The following is a 22,004-nucleotide window of genomic DNA, read 5'->3' as shown; positions in this document are numbered from 1 at the left end:
TATTCAGTGATGTAACTGCTTAAGTCTACTCTTTCTATGTAATTATGATAAATATTTTATATGAAATTAGGTTTTTCCAATGAATTTTTGTGCGTGATTTTCTACATCCTCTATAACAGTTTTGTGAAAAAGAATATGAGTGATAGCACAGTATTTGCTTAGTTTTCTGCTTCATTTCATCTTTTGATGTGTTTTCTCTGATGATTTGCTTCATAACGAATTTGTCTTGAAATGAAAGAAGGGTAATTTTCTTCAGAATGGTTTTGATCGTAAATTTTTCTATTAATAAAGATTATATGTCTTTTTCGTGCAAATTACCCTTATTTTTGCGGGCTGAATTCGCTCGAGATAGCCTTTACAGTGTAAATTATAACTTTTTTAAAGTCGTAAACTAAACTGATACAGCAGAAAGTTTCCAAATAAGATTGCAAACAAATTTAATGGTAAAAGAAAGTAGCTTCTTTTGAAATGAGAATTTGATGAAGTGAAATAAGTTCTACAATTAGGCGGTAAAATGTACCAGAAGGCGTTACTAATTAAGATAAAAAGAAGTATTGAACACAATAAGTAAGACTCATGTGAAAAGGTTTATAACAGCAACCTTAATATTCCAAGTATGAGAAAGCATCGGATAATGTATATGAACATATTACCTGAAGAATAACAACTTAAATTAATTCACAGTTACTTAAGAGGAGAAATGGAGATCAAAACAGTAGAAAATAAGCAGTACAGATTTTAATCGTCTTGTCAATACTAACAATACATTTAAGAATAGAATTATAGTTCTTACCTTAGGAAATTTACAGTTAGGGAATTTGCGACGATATGAAATTGATGTGAGTTTACGTCACAAAATTATGTTACAGCTGTCGTCAGGTGCAGAATTTATATTTTTCTCCCGCTAGTTTCGATAAAAATTCCTAGATACACACATGTGGTGAAAGAATTATTTTAATATTTTTAGAGGTTACCAATTTATTATTTTCTTTAAGGAAACATTTTTATCTCTACCTGTAATTATACAAGCTATGCCATGCTAATAAACATGGTAACGAAACTAAAGAAATGTTAAATAAATCAAATTCCTGGTGTAATTGGACAAAGTTGAATATTTGTAGAAACATAGAATGCGTTCGAGGTTAGGCATGCCAACGAGTCTGTGCATAGCGAGGTAATAAATAAATTGGAAAATATAAATGTTTTAGATACTTATCGTGAATTCCGAATATTAGTGATTTTCCAAACAAACAGAGACATACAATACGTTATATATTTTTAACTTATAAAGAACAGGTATTGATCCAAATTTAGCATTTAAAGTGCACTTTCTAACGCGTGTATTTTGAAAATATATCGCGGTATTTTTCTGAAATATATTAATTTTGCAGTATATAAACAATAAATTTCACTTATTTGTCAAATTCATTTCAAATTTAAATATTAATAATTTTTAAATATTTGAAGATGTCTTTTTTGTATGAACTATCTCTAACGATTATTCTTTAGAGAAATATTTTCCCTAGAATTATTTTTTGAAAAGGCTTCTTCTGTAAATAACAGAAAAATTGTTTCCTTCGGAAGGATTTCAATCGTAAAATTTCCGGTTAGAAAATATTGCTTTTCTTCTATAGTTCAACCGTCTCGAACGCAGGCCTGGTTGGCATTCTGCCAAAACACTTAGACTAGTCTTAAAGGGGCTTTATTGATTACTGCGACGTAAAAGGTCACGTGAAAATCTTCTCTTCTCAGAAAAGAGAAATGCTGGAGGGAAGGAATGTCCCCATCCTTCTACCGTATTTGAGAATAATCAGGTCCGTATGGTGCACGCGTGTTTGCACTCATGAAGCTGTCGAACTATATCAGGCAATTGGTTTTCAGCTTTATTCGTAGAAAACTCATCGAAGTTAGCCGAGATTTAGTGATCTCCCAGTAAGCAAAGACATAGAATTCATTAAATATTTCTGATTGATTAAGAAGAGGTATAAAGCCTTTAGAGTGCACTTTGCAGCGTAGGTGTTCTGAAAAAAGGGAATTCTGAATTTGTCTCCAACGAAACACATTTTTATTAAATAAACCGTGCATTTCTGATATTAGTCAAAGACGTTTGCAGTTTCTTCGTAGAGAACTCACCTGAGTAAGCCTTCTCCTTTTAAATATGTATATCCTGCGGAATCCTGGAGCGTAGGCCCTCAACTCACTCGATGTGGAGGATTATCGCAGACTGTTCCAGTCCAGTAGGCGGACAGCTCAGCTTTTAGTGATTTTGTGTTCGAAGTTACTTTAACTGAATAAGGTACCCTCGGGTACGCAAAAATGCTCTTTTTTAGGACACCATCGTCTAAAACGGATGAAGAAGATACCGCTACGGATTTGGACAGATCTTTCAAATCAACGAAGTCACACAAGCTAAGAAAAGAAGATTTCATGAAATCTCCGAAAAAGAAAATCAAGAAAGCAGAAACGGCAAGGAATGTCCAGGAAGAATTATGTGAAGTGCTGAAACTAGGCACAATGCGGATAACATTCATGATCTATCTGTTAAGGAACAAGGGGATTTAATACCAGAATTTGGCTTAGAAACAATCAAAATGATGATACACCAGCAGCCGGGCAGGAAGTCTCTGTATTATTTTGAGAAAGTAACAGGAAAACAAGGAGTAGAAGCAGAGCAGGAAGAAAAAGATAAGGGAACAAACTAGAAACACATTTTTCCAAAGAAGGAGAATGAAAATCACAAAAGAAATTTGCAAAACCAGCCCAAAGCTCAGAGCCGATGAAAATTGAAAAGAAAAATCGCTTCGAAAGATTAGATCCTCAAGTTGACGCTGCAGAAGGAGGAGCCAAAGAAGATGAAACTCCGTTCCCCATAGTAGTATTTCAGCAAGGACAAATCGATTGTAGTAAAGTTGAAGGATATCTATGAGAAAACTGCATTGATGAATTCGAAGCTGGAATGAAAGGCCAAGCTACCTTCGTTCAGTTGAAGGATAAAGAAGAATATCGTGCAGTTACAGAAATGCTTAACAAGTAAGGGGTACCTTTCCACACCTACCGAATAAGCTGGGAAAAACCAATAAAAGTAGTACTGAAAAATTTAACCTGATAAAATCCCAGAAGATGCAATCTTTGAAGATATACAAAGAAGGAAATTCCCGATCATAAAAGTGAAACAATTCTGAAGATCCCGCAAAAACAATTTCAAGAAACTCCAAATCTGGCATCTAGAATTATAAGGAAAACCTCAAGTGGACAAGCGATTTATAACCTCAATAATATATTTAGCATAAATATTGTAAGGATCTTAAGTTTTACTAACGTTTATTTTGTTTTAAATCTTTACTATCACTTCTTCATTTCTACTTCTGGCCAGAATTAAAAGCGTTAAATTATTTATAAAAATTTGTCTTGCTAAAGCCAAGTACTTATGTTGTGGCTTTTTGCCAAGCAAGAGAGAGGGAGGAGTTATTAGAAGCAGGCCGCTTGCCATAGTAGCTTTACTCGGTTGCTGGTTGCCTTCAAGGCCAGAGGTTTAATCCTCTTGATAATTTTAAACGTTTCGTAGTGTTAGCAGCTCTCTGTACTACATACGGATTTTGTTAAATAACGGCTATTCTTAAAGTTAGGCACTTGTATATTAATCCAAACTTAGTTTTAGTTAAAGTTTTCGTTAGTAGTTTTATATTCTTACGTTCAGACCACAAGTGGTTGGTCTCTGTATTCCGAAGTTCCGGAAAGCTCTGTAAAGATAGAAAAATAAAGGGTTTCGTATACCCTTTCTGTCTGTATTGTCTACTTCACCATTTATTGAACATAGCTTGAGTAAGCTCCCTGTTCCGAGTCAGGACAGTTCATGTTTCCAAGGCAAGTAAAGAGGAACACAAATCCTGATAATATCAGCATAGAAAAATGGAAGCCTAAGAAAACAAGAAAAATGTTGTAAATGCCATGAAGCGCACAGAAGCAATGTATGAAAGTTAAAAGAAGAAGATAAGCCCACCCGTAATTTTTGCAAAGAACCACATGTATGTAGTTATCGTGGATGCTCTGAATAACGACGCATATTTGAGAAAAACCTGTGCAGAAACCTAAACCTTCCATCCCAAAAGCAGAAGACTTTCCGCAAATAATTACCGCTGAAACATCTGAAGAATAACCTAGCAGGAAACTCTACAGTGAAAAAACACAGTCAAGAAAAGGTGCAATCTTAAATTAATTCAATGCAGCAGTTTCATGGTTCCGAGATGAAAAAGTGCACAAATTGTTAGGAACCTTCATCGAACATATTGATCGTGTCAAAAAAGCAAATACTACATTAGAAAAATTAACTGCAGGATTGAAAGCAGCCATGTGCTTCGTACAAATTGCAGAAGACGAAAATTAGATATGTATCTCAATTAATTATGCAGAATATTACAGGACTTGATCTTATTTTCACAAAATTTAACTCAATTCACAGCTCACTGTTTCAAGCAGCATCTCGCGGGGTCAGTTCATGGAAGGGTGGATCTCTCACGTGATTGGCTTCGGTGAATAACTTTTGAACGCCTACAGAGAGGATTTCTCCCACCAGCGAAAGGACTTCTCCACACTCCAATGCAGTAAACAGAAGCTTGACCTTGAGGCTTTGCCATCTCGACCATCTTTCGTCTTCGGACGCAGTGCTCATGCACCCTTGATCTATTTTAAAATTACGAGCGGCCAATGGCCTACCCGATTTATTGGTAAAAACGCTTATGTAGTTCAGAGCATTAGCGAAATTAACGATTCAGGATTCAAGATATAACCTCCATTAAAATTTTGCAAAAGGTACATATGCGCGATTACGCAATAATGGTATTGAATTCTTGTTCTAGTTACACTGCGTTATTTAAGGTTATTTTCTAAAGTTTTTTTGAATGGTTTGACTTCTACCATTGGACAACAACGGTTATGTTTAAATATTCGGAGATGTGTATTTTCAATTAAATTTTTCTGATAGATTTGTTTTAGAGAAACAGATTCTCTGCCACTGCATTTTCTAAGAATATCGTTCATAACGATTTCCTCTCTAAATGACAAAAAATTATTTCCTTTGCAAGCACTTAAAGATTGGTAGAAACAGCTATAGGTCCTCAAAGCTATCAGGCTAACGAATCTTTTATCTCAAGGTAATGGTCAAATCAGAAAATATTCCTATAAATAATTTTGATACTTTTAGCCAATTTTGGATGTAAGTAATCTTCCTAGTAAGCAGAGACATGCAATTTTCTAAATATTTATGAGCTTTTACAATTTAAGCCTTTATACTACCCTTTGTAACACACGTCTTTTGAAAAAAAAAAAAAAAAAAAAAAAAAAAAAAAAAAAAAAAACCCGCCGGAATACTTGTATAGCATAATACGTTTTCAGTAAATAAACAACGCGTTTCTAAAATTAGTCAATTTAGTTTGATATTTATTCGTACTCAGCAGGGCCGAGATGACCTCTTAAGTTTAAATCTCGCCAATTCTTTCTATGAAATTAGGCTCAGTAATTGATTTGTGTTGTAAATTTTCAATATCTACTTCAATTTTACAGGTGGTCCTGCCGTTGTACCCGCACCGAATGCAGTTGTTCCAGGCTATTTAGGTCATCCAGGCTATGCACTTCCAGGTAATGAACAAGTCACGAAATAATTTTGCTAAACCAGTGCTTGAATTAGTTGGGAAATAAAGATTCTTCAATTAAACAGAAATATGCATTTATTGAAATTTCTCGTGGGTTAAGAGGCGCTACTAAAATGTATTTTTGCAGTTAAAAAGTACTTTTTAATTCACGTGTTTGAAGAAATGCTCGGAAATAATTTATTGTGTTTTAATCGTTTGACAGATAAGGGTTTTCGATAAGAAAGCACAAATTTCTCAAAACTGCTATGAGAAAATATTGTATTTTCATTTTAATGCGAAAATTCTGTTGGTATTCTATACCTGCATTTGTGAACTTTTAATATATTGCTTTAAATTCTTTGACATACTCTAATATGCACATATATATATACAGTCAAAAGTCGTTAATTCGGACACCCATAATTCGGAATGATCTATAATCCGGACCTCAAAAATAAAATCTTTCTGTGCATGCGCCGCGTTGACACATGTGCACAGGCGTTTACGCGTGCGCGTAAGACGTTTTACGACTGCGCATATGAGTGTGCGCAAGTGCGGAATACGTTTTCGCGTGCGCGTTTTATGTATAATGGACGTATAAGCTAAAATTATCTAATTATCTATTTCATTTAATGTTGATGATTGCGTTCTTCCTTAATTTTCGAATTGGATCCGGCTTATTATTTTTTGCGGACTGTAAGAGCAATTTTATAAAAGTAAGCGTAAACTTTCGATTATATCAAATAGAATTTCCGATATATATATGTTAATATGTAAACTATCTAAAGCGAAAGCATGTTTTGAAATCCGAAATGTGTTTATCAATTTCACGCTGCTCGGCGGGGGCGTAATGAATTGGAAGTTGATCTGTCAGCACTATTATGTTTATCTACTATTATGCACTTATCTTCAGCGCAGATGCTTTTATTTTATTTGGCTTATAATTCCTTACCAAATGTAGTATTTCATCTCGATATGCCCCGTCTTTGATATGATTTAAAACAAGTTCCTCGTCATTATAATTCGCTTCCGATAGCGAAGAAAGTGACAGAGGTTATTGAAAACGAAAAAATTTCGATTGGCAAATTAGTCGGTGTTCTCGACACAGCAATTATAGGACTTGAACAGCGGAACTTTGTAACTGAACAAGAAATTATGTCTGTTTCATAGAATGAAAGAGAAAGTATTATCACATGAAACGAAGCAAAACTTAAACAACTTACATTGAAAGAAATGTTTAATAAAGTAAACAAATAATTATTAAGCTTTTTCTTTTTGCAGATTTTGATACCCTTTAGATCATAATTGTTCTTTATTTCATAAATTACGGTTTCATATTTTTAATTTTAGAATTTCTGCATGCCATCTTACCAGATTTAAACTGATGATCTATAATCCGGAAAAATCGATAATCCGGAATCGCCGAAGTCCCGATGAGTCCAGATTAACGACTTTTGACTGTATATATATTCTTACAGACATCACACAAATATTAAAGACCGTAATACAGTAATATATACAGTAATTAAAGGCTCTTTCTCATAAATTGTTTCATGGATGTTACTGCTTAAGTCTACTCTTTCTATGTAATTACGATAAATATTTTATATGAAATTAGGTTTTTCCAATGAATTTGTGTTGGTGATTTTCTATATCCTCAATAACAGTTTAGTGAGAAAACATATGAGTGGTTGCCCAGCACTTGCTTACTTTTCTGCTTCAATGTTTAAATATATAAAGGGTTACAGTTATTTTTTGTGTTTTGACTACAATTATTGGACTAGACAGTGTTGACTACAACAGCTGTGTCTAAATATTGGGACTTGTATTTTTTGTATTCTCTAATGAACATGATTTAGAGAAACATTTTATCTTTTGATGTGTTTTCTCAGATAATCATGATATAGAGAAACATTTAATTTTTGATGTGTTTTCTCTGATGATTTGGTTCATACCAAATTTGTCTGGAAATGAAAAAAGGGTAATTTTCTTCGGAATGGTTTTCATCGTAAATGTTTCTATAAATAAAGATTACATCTCTTCTGTTGTGCAAATTACCTTATTTTTGCGGGCTGAATTCGCTCGAGCTAGGCTTTTCAGAGAAATGATAACTTTTTAAAATTTAACTGAAATAGCAGAAACTTTCTAAATAATAATGCAAACAAATTTAATGGTAAAAAAAAAGTAGATTCTTTTGAAATGCGAATTTGATCAAGTGAAATAAGTTTCACAATCAGGCTGGAAATTTTACCAGAAGGCGTTACTAATTAAAATAAGAAGAAATAATGAACACAAAGTCTCATATGAAAAGGATTAATTAGTTCTGCAACCTTAATAATCGAAGTATGAGAAAGCATCGGACAATGGATATGAACATATTACCTGAAGAATAACATGTTAAAAAAATTGACAGTTACTTAAGAGGAGAAATAGAGATCTAAACAGTAGAAAATAAGCAGTACAGTTTCTAATATTCAATACTAAGAATACATTTAAGAATAGAATTATAGTTCGTTACGTCACAAAATTTTCTTATAGCTGTCGTCCGGTGCTGCATTTTGCTGCATTTATATTTTTCTCTCTCTAGTTAGAATAAAACTCCTAGATAGACACATGTGAAGAAATAATTATTTTCATATTTTCGAGGTTACCACATTATTATTTTCCTTAAGGATATATTTTTATCTCTACCTGTAATTATATAAAGCCATACTAATAAATATGGTTACGAAACTGGGAAATTGTTAAATAAATCAAAATCCTAGTGTTATTGCGCAAAGTTAAATATTTGTAGAAACATGGGAATAAGTTCGAGGCCATGCATGGCAACGAGTCTGTGCATAGCGAGGTCAAAAATAAATTAGAAAATATAAATGTTTTAGATACTTATCGCGAATTCCGAATATTAGTGATGTTCCCAACAAACAACTCCGAATATTAGTCAACACATTAAATAATTTTGATTGATAAAAAAGAGGTATTGAACCAATTTTAGCATTTAAAGTGCACTTTCTAACGCATGTATTTTGGAAAAACATCCCGGAATGTTTCTGAAATATATTAATTTTGCAGTATGTAAACAGTAAATTTCACTTATTTGTCAATTTCATTTAAAGTTTATTATTAAGAATTTTAAATATTTGAAGATATCTTTTTTGTATCAACTATCTCTAATGATTATTCTTTAGAGAAATATTTTCCCTACCATTATTTTTTGAAAAGGCTTCTTCTGTAAATAACAGAAAAATTGTTTCCTTCGGAAGGATTTCAATCGTAAAATTTCCGGTTAGAAAATATTGCTTTTCTTCTATAGTTCAACCGTCTCGAACGCAGGCCTGGTTGGCATTCTGCCAAAACACTTAGACTAGTCTTAAAGGGGCTTTATTGATTACTGCGACGTAAAAGGTCACGTGAAAATCTTCTCTTCTCAGAAAAGAGAAATGCTGGAGGGAAGGAATGTCCCCATCCTTCTACCGTATTTGAGAATAATCAGGTCCGTATGGTGCACGCGTGTTTGCACTCATGAAGCTGTCGAACTATATCAGGCAATTGGTTTTCAGCTTTATTCGTAGAAAACTCATCGAAGTTAGCCGAGATTTAGTGATCTCCCAGTAAGCAAAGACATAGAATTCATTAAATATTTCTGATTGATTAAGAAGAGGTATAAAGCCTTTAGAGTGCACTTTGCAGCGTAGGTGTTCTGAAAAAAGGGAATTCTGAATTTGTCTCCAACGAAACACATTTTTATTAAATAAACCGTGCATTTCTGATATTAGTCAAAGACGTTTGCAGTTTCTTCGTAGAGAACTCACCTGAGTAAGCCTTCTCCTTTTAAATATGTATATCCTGCGGAATCCTGGAGCGTAGGCCCTCAACTCACTCGATGTGGAGGATTATCGCAGACTGTTCCAGTCCAGTAGGCGGACAGCTCAGCTTTTAGTGATTTTGTGTTCGAAGTTACTTTAACTGAATAAGGTACCCTCGGGTACGCAAAAATGCTCTTTTTTAGGACACCATCGTCTAAAACGGATGAAGAAGATACCGCTACGGATTTGGACAGATCTTTCAAATCAACGAAGTCACACAAGCTAAGAAAAGAAGATTTCATGAAATCTCCGAAAAAGAAAATCAAGAAAGCAGAAACGGCAAGGAATGTCCAGGAAGAATTATGTGAAGTGCTGAAACTAGGCACAATGCGGATAACATTCATGATCTATCTGTTAAGGAACAAGGGGATTTAATACCAGAATTTGGCTTAGAAACAATCAAAATGATGATACACCAGCAGCCGGGCAGGAAGTCTCTGTATTATTTTGAGAAAGTAACAGGAAAACAAGGAGTAGAAGCAGAGCAGGAAGAAAAAGATAAGGGAACAAACTAGAAACACATTTTTCCAAAGAAGGAGAATGAAAATCACAAAAGAAATTTGCAAAACCAGCCCAAAGCTCAGAGCCGATGAAAATTGAAAAGAAAAATCGCTTCGAAAGATTAGATCCTCAAGTTGACGCTGCAGAAGGAGGAGCCAAAGCACATAAAACTCCGTTCCCCATAGTAGTATTTCAGCAAGGACAAATCGACTGTACTAAAGTTGAAGGATATCTATGACAAAACTGCATTGATGAATTCGAAGCTGGAATGAAAGGCCGAGCTATCTTCGTTCTGTTGAAGGATGAAGAAGATTATCGTGCAATTACAGAAATGCTTAACAAGTAAGGGGTACCTTTCCACACCTACCAAATAAGCTGGGAAAAACCAATAAAAGTAGTACTGAAAAATTTAACCTGATAAAAATCCAGAAGAGGCAATCTTTGAAGATCTACAAAGAAGGAAATTCCCAATCATAAAAGTGAAACAAATCCAATGATCCCGTAAAAACTATTTGAAGAAACTCCAAATCTGGCATCTAGAATTATAAAGAAAAACTCAAGTGGCCAAGCGATTAATAACCTCAATAATATGTTCAGCATAAATATCAGCATAGAAAAATGGAAGCCTAAGGAAAGACTTACGCAGTGCTTTAGGCGCCGGGAGTGGGGACACTCCCAGCCCCTATGCACAAATCCAAAAAAATGTTGTAAATGCCATGGACCGCATGGACGCAATGTCTGCACGTTAAAAGAAGAACATAAGCTCACCTGCATTTTCTGCAAAGAACCACATGTATGTAGTTATCGTGGATGCTCTGAATAACGACGCATATTTGAGAAAAACCTGTGCTGAAACCTAAACCTTCCATCCCAAAAGCAGAAGACTTCCCGTAAATAATTACCGCTGAAACATCTGAAGAATAACCTAGCAGGAAACTCTACAGTGAAAAAACACAGTCAAGAAAAGGTGCAATCTCAAGTTAATTCAATGCAGCAGTTTCATGGCTCCGAGACGTAAAAGTTCAAAAATTGTCAGGAACCTTCATCGAACATATTGATCGTGTCAAAAAAGGAAAGACTACATTAGAAAAACTAACTGCAGGATTTAAAGCTGCCATGTGGCTCGAACAAATTGCAGAAGATAAAAATTAGATATGTATCTGAATTAATTATGCAGAATATTACAGGGCTTGATCTTATTTTCACAAAATTTAAGTCAATTCACAGCTCACTGTTTCAAGCAGCATCTCGCGGGGTCAGTTCATGGGAGGGTGATTTCCACGTGATTGGCTTCGGCGAATAACTTTTCAACCCCTACAGAGAGGATTTTTCCCACGAGGTAGGCCAGTAAACAGAAGTTGACCTCGAGGCTTTGCCATCTCGACTATCTTTCGTCTTCGGACGCAGTGCTCATGCACCCTTGATCTATTTTAAAATTACGAGTGGCCAATGACCTACCTGATTTATTGGTGAAAACGCTTAAGTAGTTGAGAGCATTAGCGAAATTAACGATTCAGGATTCAAGATATAACCTCCATTAAAATTTTGCAAAAGGTACATATGCGCGATTACGCAATAATGGTATTGAGTCCTGGTTCTAGTTACACTGCGTTATTTAAGGCTATTTTCTAACGTTTTTTTGAATGGTTTGACTCCTGCCATTGGACAACAACGGTTATGTATAAATATTCGGAGATGTGTATTTTCAATTAAATTTTTCTGATAGTTATGTTTTAGAGAAGCAGATTCTATGCCACTGCATTTTCTAATAATATCGTTCATAATGATTTCATCTCAAAATGTCAAAAAGATTATTTCCTTTGCAAGCACTTAGAGATTGGTTGACACATCTATAGAACCTCAAAGCTATGCAAACTAACGAATCTTTTATCTCAAGGTAATGGTCAAATTAGAAAATATTCCTATAAATAATTTTGATACTTTTAGCCAATTTTGGAGGTTAGTAATCTTCCTAGTAAGCAGAGACATGCAATTTTCTAAATATTTCGGAACGTTTACAATTTAAGCCTTTATACTACCTTTGTAGCACACGTCTTTTGAAAAAAAAAAGCCGGAGGAATACATCTCTAGCGAAATCATTTTTCAGTAAATAAATAAGGCGTTTCTAAAATTAGTCAATTTAGTTCGAAATTTATTCGTACTCAGCTGGCTCGAGACGACCTCATCAGTTTAAATTCCGCCAGTTCTGTCTATGAAATTAGGCTCATTAATTGATATGTGTTGTGAATTTTCAATATATACTTCAAAGTTATTTCTACTTCAATTTTGCAGGTGGTCCTGCTGCTGTAGCCGCAACGAATGCAGGTGTTCCAGGCTACTTAGGTCATCCAGGCTATGCTCTTCCATGTAATGAACAAGTCACGAAATAATTTTGCTAAACCAATGCTTGAATTAATTGGGAAATAAATATTTTTCAATTAAGCAGAAATATCCATTTATTGAAAGTTCTCGTAGATTAAGAGGCTCTACTAAAATGTATTTTTGCTGCTAAAATTTTTTTTTAAAATTCATGTGTTTAAAGAAATGCCCTGGAATAATTCACTGTGTTTTAACCCTCTGACCGATCAAGGTTTTCGATAAGAAACCACAAATTTATCAAAACTGCTATGAGAGAATATTATATTTTTATTTTAATGCAAAACTTCTACTGCTATTCTATACATACGTTTGTGTACTTTTAATATATTGCCTTAAATTCTTTGATATACTTTAATGTGCACGTATATATACGTACTTAAAGACATAAAAAATATACTACGCCGTAATACAGTAATATATACAGTAATTAAAGACTCTTTCTCATAAATGTATTCAGTGATGTTACTGCTTAAATGTACTTTTTCTATGTAATTATGATAAATATTTTATATCAAATTAGGTTTTTCCAATTAGTTTTTGTTCGTGATTTTCTACATCCTCTATATATAGAGAAACATTTAATTTTTGATGTGTTTTCTCTGATGATTTGCTTCATAACGAATTTGTCTTGAAATGAAAGGAGGGTAATTTTCTTCGGAATGGTTTTGATCGTAAATTTTTCTATTAATAAAGATTATATGTCTTCTTTCCTGCAAATTAGCCTTATTTTTGCGGGCTGAATTCGCTCGAGATAGCCTTTAAAGTCGTAAACTAAACTGATACAGCAGAAAGTTTCCAAATAAGGTTGCAAACAAATTTAATGGTAAAAGAAAGTAGCTTCTTTTGAAATGAGAATTTGATGAAGTGAAATAAGTTCTACAATTAGGCGGTAAAATGTACCAGAAGGCTTTACTAATTAAGATAAAAAGAAGTAATGAACACAATAAGTAAGACTCATGTGAAAAGGATTATAACAGCAACCTTAATAATCCAACTATGAGAAAGCATCGGATAATGTATATGAAGATATTACCTGAAGAATAACAACTTAAATTAATTCACAGTTACTTAAGAGGAGAAATGGAGATCAAAACAGTAGAAAATAAGCAGTACAGATTTTAATCGTCTTGTCAATACTAACAATACATTTAAGAATAGAATTATAGTTCTTACCTTAGGAAATTTACAGTTAGGGAATTTGCGACGATATGAAATTGATGTGAGTTTACGTCACAAAATTATGTTACAGCTGTCGTCAGGTGCAGAATTTAAATTTTTCTCCCGCTAGTTTCGATAAAAATTCCTAGATACACACATGTGGTGAAAGAATTATTTTAATATTTTTAGAGGTTACCAATTTATTATTTTCTTTAAGCAACAATTTTTATCTCTACCTGTAATTATACAAAGCCATGCTAATAAACATGGTTACGAAACTAGACAAATTTTAAATAAAGCAAAATTCTTGTGTAATTGCGCAATGTTGAATATTTGTAGATACACGGGAAAGAGTTCGAGGCTATGTATGCCAACGAGTCTGTGCATAGCGAGGTAATAAATAAATTAGATAATTTAAATCCTTTAGATTCTTATCGCGAATTACGGATATAAGTGATCTTTCCAATAAACAGAGACTTACAATACATTAAATATTTTTAATTGATAAAGAAGAGGTACTGAACCAAGTTTACCATTTAATGCGCACTTTATAACGCGTGTATTTTGAAAAAATATCTCGGTATGTTTCTGAAATATATTAATTTTGCAGTATATAAACAATAAATTTGACTTATTAGTCAATTTCATTTCAAATTTAAATATTAATAATTTTAATTATTTGAAGATATCTTTTTTGTATTCACTATTTCTAACGATTATTCTTTAGAGAAATATTAGCCTACCATTATTTTTTGAAACGGCTTCGTCTGTAAAGAAAAAAAAAATTATTTCCTTCAGAAGGATTTCGTAAAATTTCTGGTTAGTAAAAATTCCTTTTTTTCTATAGTTCAACCGTCTCAAACGCAGCCCTGGTTGGGATTCTGCAAAAACACTTAGACTAGTCTAAAAGGGGCGTTATTACTTGCTGCGACGTGAAATGTCACCTGAAAATATTCACTTCTCTTTAAAGAGATATGCTGGAGGGAAAGAAACTCCCTATCTTTCCAGCCTATTTGAGAATAATTTAATACGGTCCGATAGGTAATATAATACGGTCCGATAGGTCCATGCGTGTTTATAACTATGTTCTCGGATGAGGCTGTCGAATTGTACCAAGCAATTGTTTTTTAGCTGATTCCGGATGTTAGTAATCTTTCCAGTAAGCAGAGACGCGCAATTTACTAAATATTACTGAGTGTTTACAATGTAAGCCTTTATGCTACTCTTCGTAACACACTACTTTTGAAAAAATAGCTGGACTACTTCTAATAGTGTAATAATTTTTTAGTTAATAAACAACGCGTTTCTAAAATTATTCAATTTAGTTTGAAATTTATTCTTACTCAGCTGGCCCGAGAGGACCTCCTCAGTTTAAATCTTGCCACTTCTGTCTATGTAATTAGTTTTAGTAAGTGATTTGTGTTTTGAATTTTCAATATCTACTTTAAAGTCATTTCTACTTCAATTTTGCAGGTGGTTCGGCTGCTGCTGCTGCAGCCGCACAGAATGCAGGTGTTCCAGGCTATGCACTTCCAGGTAATGAACAAGTCACGAAATATTTTTGCTAAACCAATATTAAGAATTAATTGAAAAATACAGATTTTTTTAATTAAGAAGAAATATCTATTTACCGAAAGTTCTGATAGATTAAGTGACGCTACTAAAATGTATTTTTGGTGTTGAACCGTAGTTTTTAATTCATGTGTTAAAAGAAATACCCGGAAAGTATTCATTGTGTTTAAACCCTCAGACCTATCAGGGTTTTCGCTTAGAAAGCACAAATTTCTCAAAACTGCTATGAGAAAATATTATATGTTTATTTGAATGCAAAAATTCTGCTAGTATTTTATACCTGCGTTTGTGTACTTTTAACATATTACCTTGTACAGTTGCGCGCCTCCAACCTGCACGCAACCAAGTGGTGACAGCTGAAACTGGAAATTAGACAGAGTCCTGCGAAGGGTTTAAGTCCCTTTTTATTCAACTTTAGAAATTACAAATGCGTGCTCTTGACGCTCACAAACTACGCCGACCCGGCGGTTAAAATAAAAAATAAGAACCTGAAAAGATATAATAACAAGAGACTAACTACGAGGCTCTCTAAACGTAACTAACCTCACCGCGTTTTACAATACCGCTGCTAATTCTGCAAACTTTGAATATCACGTTGAACGATTAACAATTGGCCGAGACAAGCACACAGGCCGAAACGCGTGGTTCTTCAATTTCTGGCTAACTACCTCCGCGCTCGTGAAGTAAGAACTGCACATCTCGAACTCGTTTCCTTTCTATTTAACTCAGAATACTTCCGCTGATAATTTGAATCCTTGCACGTTCTACTAAAATTTACATACTCTGGCATTGGCATTTCCAGGGAAAACTAAGGCTTGACAGGAAAGATAGTTTAAATTTAAAATAAATGTTCGTTAAAATAAATAGAAACCCTACATTTGCCGCTGCCAGAATTTGGAAAACTTGGAAGCAGGTCCTACAAACGACCTGTTGTAAAGTTTCTACAATTCTAAACTAACTTTTAAGAGCCTCGTTTACATAAAAAAATCTTATGTCACAAATGGTATACTAAATTTCTGTAGATACCTGTAGATACTTATTTAAATCTCTCTTCTTACAGCAACTTTTCCTGGACTTCAGCAATCAATCTTGTTCTTTTCCTTCCAGCATCTGGAAGGAATAAGTATCAGTATCTTTCTAAATACATTATAATTTACACTTTCTTGACACTGAATACATTTTTGTTTTTAAACGATTTATTTTCCTTAGTTACTGCTTACTTCACATTCATTCAAGTATTCAAACATTAATTTAGCTTTACCCTGGCTCTCCACCATGTGTCAAACAGGAAGATTCGTGTTTTAGTATTACAACACTTTCCCTAACCACCATGATTTGTTAGAATTCAACGACCAACTAGCCACACCTTACTCGACATTCTACAACTCGATGAGCTACTTTAACATTCTTAAAATTCAAGTGTAGGTGGAGAACCCTACAAAACACATTCATTTTAACTTCCCCCTCATTCATCTTTAGACATGCAGGCTTTCGCTCTAAAGCATGATTTTATCTACAGTTTAATACTTAAATTTTGAATTCATTGCTTTTGAGCATTTACTTTTAGGATCTAAAATTTTATGCTTCTAGACTAAATTCTACTTTTACATAACATTCAAGTATTTACGTATATTTACAAAATTCTAAGACATATGATTTTTACAATTTCCCATAAAATGAATAAGAGAAAATAAATTTTTACTTTACTCATTCTTCGCTAAGCTGGCGGCACTGAAACTAAAGTTTTTATTAATACAAGAATACGAAGTTATTTTTATCTTCGGCCAAATTTTGGCTTTAACATAACAGAATTAGTCTTTCGACCAACAGAAACTGCTTGTTCTTAGATTTTATACTTAAAGAAAATAATACTTATGTCTTAGCTAAATAAAGTAAAACAAAACTAAGTCTCAACCGAGACATATTGACTTTCGTCAAAACATAGAACTTCGTACTTACGCATAACATTTCGGAACAAAAGAAAAATTTTATAGAAGATTTTAACTTATCTTTGAGTTTTCGATGATTGAAACTCCGTCATTGTTTTCTGGCAGAACTGTTCCCACGTGATAGGTTTCATGGACGTCAATCTTCTCTTTACTGACCTCCGAGTGTCGTCCACATTAGTTTTTCTTTTGCGTCCTCTGCATGCTGGCCTCTTGGCGTAGTAGTCGTCGGGTTGCTGTCTTTTTCGTTTTTCCATTGGACGGCTGGTCTTGACGTCCTCCGGTCTGGAGTCCTTCTTGAATTTCTTCTGTTGTTGCTGGTCTTTTCGTTCCTCCTGCTTTCTTTTTAGTTTCCAGAACGGCGGCCTTGTTTACACCTGACTCTCTAACCCTGGGAGCGTCTCCTTGATGTATAATTTCTACTGCGATACCTTGTAGGTGGTGTTTTCCTCTTTACCAAGGTTTCTTTACGCGGTGGCTTTGCATTCTTGTTTTTCTTAAATGCTGGAGTCTGAAAATTTTCGTTCTTTCTTTTCGGTACCGTCGCCTGGGTTGTAGAAGGGCTAGGTCTCTCTTCAGTTCTCTGCTTCTTGGGTGGTGGAACGGGTGACGTTATTTCGGGACCTTCTACTTCTTTTACGCTTGAGTCCTGCAAGAAACTTTTAAGGATTTTAAAATCATTTTGATTATAGTATTTTTTCACCTGGTCTGGACTTGCTTTACAGATTTCCCCTCTCTCGTTCTTAAGGTCCAATACGACTCCTTTGATTTCCTGAATTACATAGGGGTCGTCAAATTTTGGAGCTAACTTTGCAGTAAAATTGTCTGGGGCACTTGATAAAGAAAATTTCCGCTTCAATACTTTATCCCCAACTTTAAAATCTGCTTCACGGCGTTTTCTATCGTAATATATTTTTTGCTTATTTCTTGCCGTATCCGAGCTTTTAAGCTCCTGGTCAATAAGTTTTTGCTCATCTTTCTGTTTAAACTCTTGCTCTCTTTCTTGCACAAAGAATAATTTATCTAAAGGCGTAATTAACTTTCGGTCTAAAAATAATTCTGCTGGAGTTTTTCCCGTAGTATCGTGATTTGCCGTTCTTAAAGCATAAGCTAACTCATTTATGTAGCCATCCCAGCGCTTGTGATGTGTGCTAACGTAACTGCGAATTATTTTTACAATGTTTTTATTAACTCTTTCTGCTATGTTTGCCTGTGGTCTATACGGAACCATTTTGATATGACGTATGCCAAGTCCAGTGCATATGTTTTCAAATATTTGAGTAAGGAATTGTTTTCCGTTATCGTTAATGACTTTTATCGGTGCACCGTATTTTAAAATGTATCTGTGTAAGAATGCATCTGCGACTGTTTTGGCTGACGCGCGTTTAAGTGGAACAATTTCTGTCCATTTTGAAAAATGATACAATTACTAAAAGAAAACGATTTTTATTTAACTCGCTCTGGGGGAAGGGACCAAGCAGATCTATGCCTAAAATTTCATTCGGAAATGTAGCGCGAATGCTATTTAAGTACCCGGCCGGGCTGTAATTAATATCATTTATTAACTGACATTGATTGCAGGACCTGACATACGCAGTTACTAATTTGTATAATTGCGGGAAATATACCGCCTCGCGTACCCTTTTTAAAGTCTTTCTGACCCCTAAATGACCCGCTGTTTTCGCGTCGTGTAATTCCTTCAAAATGCTTAATCGAAGCGAGGCTGGGATGACTGGTTTGTACTCGAGATTTTCGTTTGTTGTTTTCGTATAAAATAATAAATTATCTAGTATTTCATAGTTTTCTGCTCTATTTCTTATCGCATCGATATCTGTGTGCTCAAAGCTTTCGGGGTCTTTCAAATATGCATAGATACTTCCAAATTCAGGATAAGCTTTCAGTTCAGCGATAATTGTATCTCTAGAATCTAAAATGTTTGAAGTCAACACAGCACATTTAAGTTCATTACCTTCATCGTCCAGTTTTATACGAGAAATTGCGTCAGCTACATTGTTTTCCTTACCCGGTTTATATTTTATTATTATATTATATTCTTGGAATTTTGAAGCCTATCTTATTAACCTGGGCGTTAGGTTTTTACCCGAGTAAAGTCTACCAACAGCCGCATGATCCGAGAAGACTGTTACTGGCGCTTTGCCGAAATAAACTCGAAATTTGTGTACAGCCATTAATACGGCTAATGTTTCTCTCTCTGTAGCTGCATAATTCCTTTGTGTGTGATTCAACGTTTTATTTCAACGCTTGATTGCTCTTATTTTTGAATCTTGAGTTTCTATACCCTTTTGCGAAATTTTATAACCCAGATATTTAAGTTCTTTAGTTGCGAACTTGCATTTTGAGGCGTTAATTGTAAGACTGACCTCTTTTAATAATTTAAACACTTCTTCTAGATCTTTAATATGTTGTTCTAACGTACTACTCGTTATAATTATATCATCTAGATAGATTAAAGTCGATTTTCCTAGGACAGGCTTTAGAACAATGTCCATAGCTCTCTGGAATGTTGATGGGGCCCCACACAACCCAAAGGGCATGCGTAAAAATGCATAAGTGCCCGATTTTGTTATAAACGCCGTTTTATGTATGTCTTCGGGTTTCATAGCTATTTGATAGTAGCCAGACGTTAAGTCCAAAGTAGTCATGTATCTAGTAGATTTAATGTTTCTAATAATTTCCTCTATAACCGGCAAAGAGTAAACTGGGAATTTAGTAATACTATTCAGTTTTCTGTAATCGATAGCAAACCTCCAAGCCCTTTTATCCGAAGGAGGAAACTCGTTCTTTTTCCTACATAGTGCGACTGGACTCGCGTACTCACTATTTATGGGCGTTATTATTTTGTTCTTTAACATTTCCTGAATATGTTCTTCGATGATTAGGTCTTTTTGTTTATCATAACGATACGGTTTAGTCCTACAAGGTTTTTTGGCAGTTAACTGTATCTGATGCGTAACTATTTGACAGCTACCAGGCTTTTCTGAAAACAAGTTAGAAAAATTACTCACCACTTGCTGGATGGCTTGACTTTCATGGTCATTCAAATGGCTAAGGTCAACTTGAGGTTGTTCCACAGGTTCCACCACCCTCTGGTCCATCTCCAGCACAATAGAACTGTCCTGAAAATTCAGTTTGGCCCTCGCGGCCCTTAAAAACTCCATACCTAAAATAAGAGGATTTTGCAGATGTTTTACCACAAAAATTAATACCTTGAGGCTTTCCTCTTTTACTTGTATGTTTAATGATACTTTCCCGATGCAGTGACAGGTTTTTCCTTGCGCCGCTATAATATCTCTGTTTTTGTTTCTAAATAATCGTAACCTATAAAAATTCTTTTTGAAGAATGTCTCACTCATAAAATTACCTTCTGCTCCTGTATCGATGAGGGCTTCTACTGGTACATCGCCAACCAGGACTTGTATAATTGGTAGATGTGAGTTTTTTACGATGACCCTATTTAAATGTCTTTTTGAGGGTTTTTTTTAAAACTTCCGGGGTCTGGACCCTCGCTTTCACCGGCCGCTCTACTCGTTTAAAGCTTTCCTTTCAACTTCTGCCTTCTGGGTACGCGGACGTTTGTTTTCAAATTTCCTTTTTGGGCCTTGACCTTCGAGGTTCGATGAGTTAGCTTGATAGCTCTTTCCCCCATAAGAGCGTAGTATGTAGGCAATAAATATCTCTTTTTAGTCAATTTCTTTTATAATTTATTATCATTAATTTTAAATATATGAAGATATCGTTTTTGTGTTAACTACCTGTAACGAATATTCTTTAGAGAAATATTTTCCGTGCCATTATTTTTTGAAATGATTTCGTTTATAAGTTGGTCTGTAAATATCATATAATAATTATTTCCTTCGGTATGGTTTCGATAGTAAAATTTCCGGTTAGTAAAAGTTCCGTTTCTTCTACAGTTCAACCGTCCCAAAAGCAACCCTGGTTGGCATTCTTTCAAAACACTTAGACTCGTCTAAAAGGAGCCTTATTACTTGCTGCGACGTGAGAGGTCACCTGAAAATATTCACTTTTCTTTAAAAAGATATGCTGGAGGGAAAGAAAGTCCCCATCTTTCCACCCTATTTGAGAATAATACGGTCCGATAGGTCCATGCGTGTTTATAATTATGTTCTCGGATGAGGCTGTCGAATTGTACCAAGCAATTGTTTTTTAGCTGATTCCGGATGTTAGTAATCTTTCCAGTAAGCAGAGACGCGCAATTTACTAAATATTACTGAGTGTTTACAATGTAAGCCTTTATGCTACTCTTCGTAACACACTACTTTTAAAAAAATAGCTGGCCTACTTCTAATAGTGTAATAATTTTTTAGTTAATAAACAACGCGTTTCTAAAATTATTCAACTTAGTTTGAAATTTATTCGTCATCAGCTGGCCCGAGATGACCTCCTCAGTTTAAATCTTGCCACTTCTGTCTATGTAATTAATTTTAGTAAGTGATTTGTGTTTTGAATTTTCAATATCTACTTTAGAGTCATTTCTACTTCAATTTTGCAGGTGGTTCGGCTGCTGCTGCTGCTGCTGCAGCCGCACAGAATGCAGGTGTTCCAGGCTATGCACTTCCAGGTAATGAACAAGTCACGAAATATTTTTGCTAAACAAATATTAAGAATTAATTGAAAAATAAAGATTTTTTTTAATTAAGAAGAAATATCTATTTACCGAAAATTCTGATAGATTAAATGACGCTACTAAAATGTATTTTTGGTGTTGAACCGTAGTTTTTAATTCATGTGTTAAAAGAAATACCCGGAAAGTATTCATTGTGTTTAAACCCTCAGACCTATGAGGGTTTTCGCTTAGAAAGCACAAATTTCTCAAAACTGTTATGAGACAATATTATATGTTTATTTGAATGCAAAAATTCTGCTGGTATTTTATACCTGCGTTTGTGTACTTTTAACATATTACCTTGTGCAGT

At 34.4% G+C, this 22,004-nt stretch overlaps 1 protein-coding gene across 1 annotated transcript in view; it reads left to right on the top strand.

Annotated features, from left to right (window-relative positions):
* LOC118191921 (uncharacterized) overlaps positions 1 to 22,004 on the top strand; it is a 208,081-nt gene that overhangs the window by 80,505 nt on the left and 105,572 nt on the right. Inside the window, exons 15-18 of the mRNA XM_085827585.1 lie at positions 5,560 to 5,634; positions 12,287 to 12,361; positions 15,005 to 15,067; positions 21,581 to 21,649. Coding sequence (XP_085683711.1) covers positions 5,560 to 5,634; positions 12,287 to 12,361; positions 15,005 to 15,067; positions 21,581 to 21,649 — 282 coding nt within the window. The remainder of the gene's footprint in view (positions 1 to 5,559; positions 5,635 to 12,286; positions 12,362 to 15,004; positions 15,068 to 21,580; positions 21,650 to 22,004) is intronic.

Source organism: Stegodyphus dumicola, chromosome 12 (genome assembly GCF_044657685.1).
Source record: "Stegodyphus dumicola isolate Sdum_Otavi_A_Nest chromosome 12, ASM4465768v1".
NCBI lineage: Eukaryota > Metazoa > Arthropoda > Arachnida > Araneae > Eresidae > Stegodyphus > Stegodyphus dumicola.
This window is presented reverse-complemented; position numbering and strand designations above follow the sequence as displayed.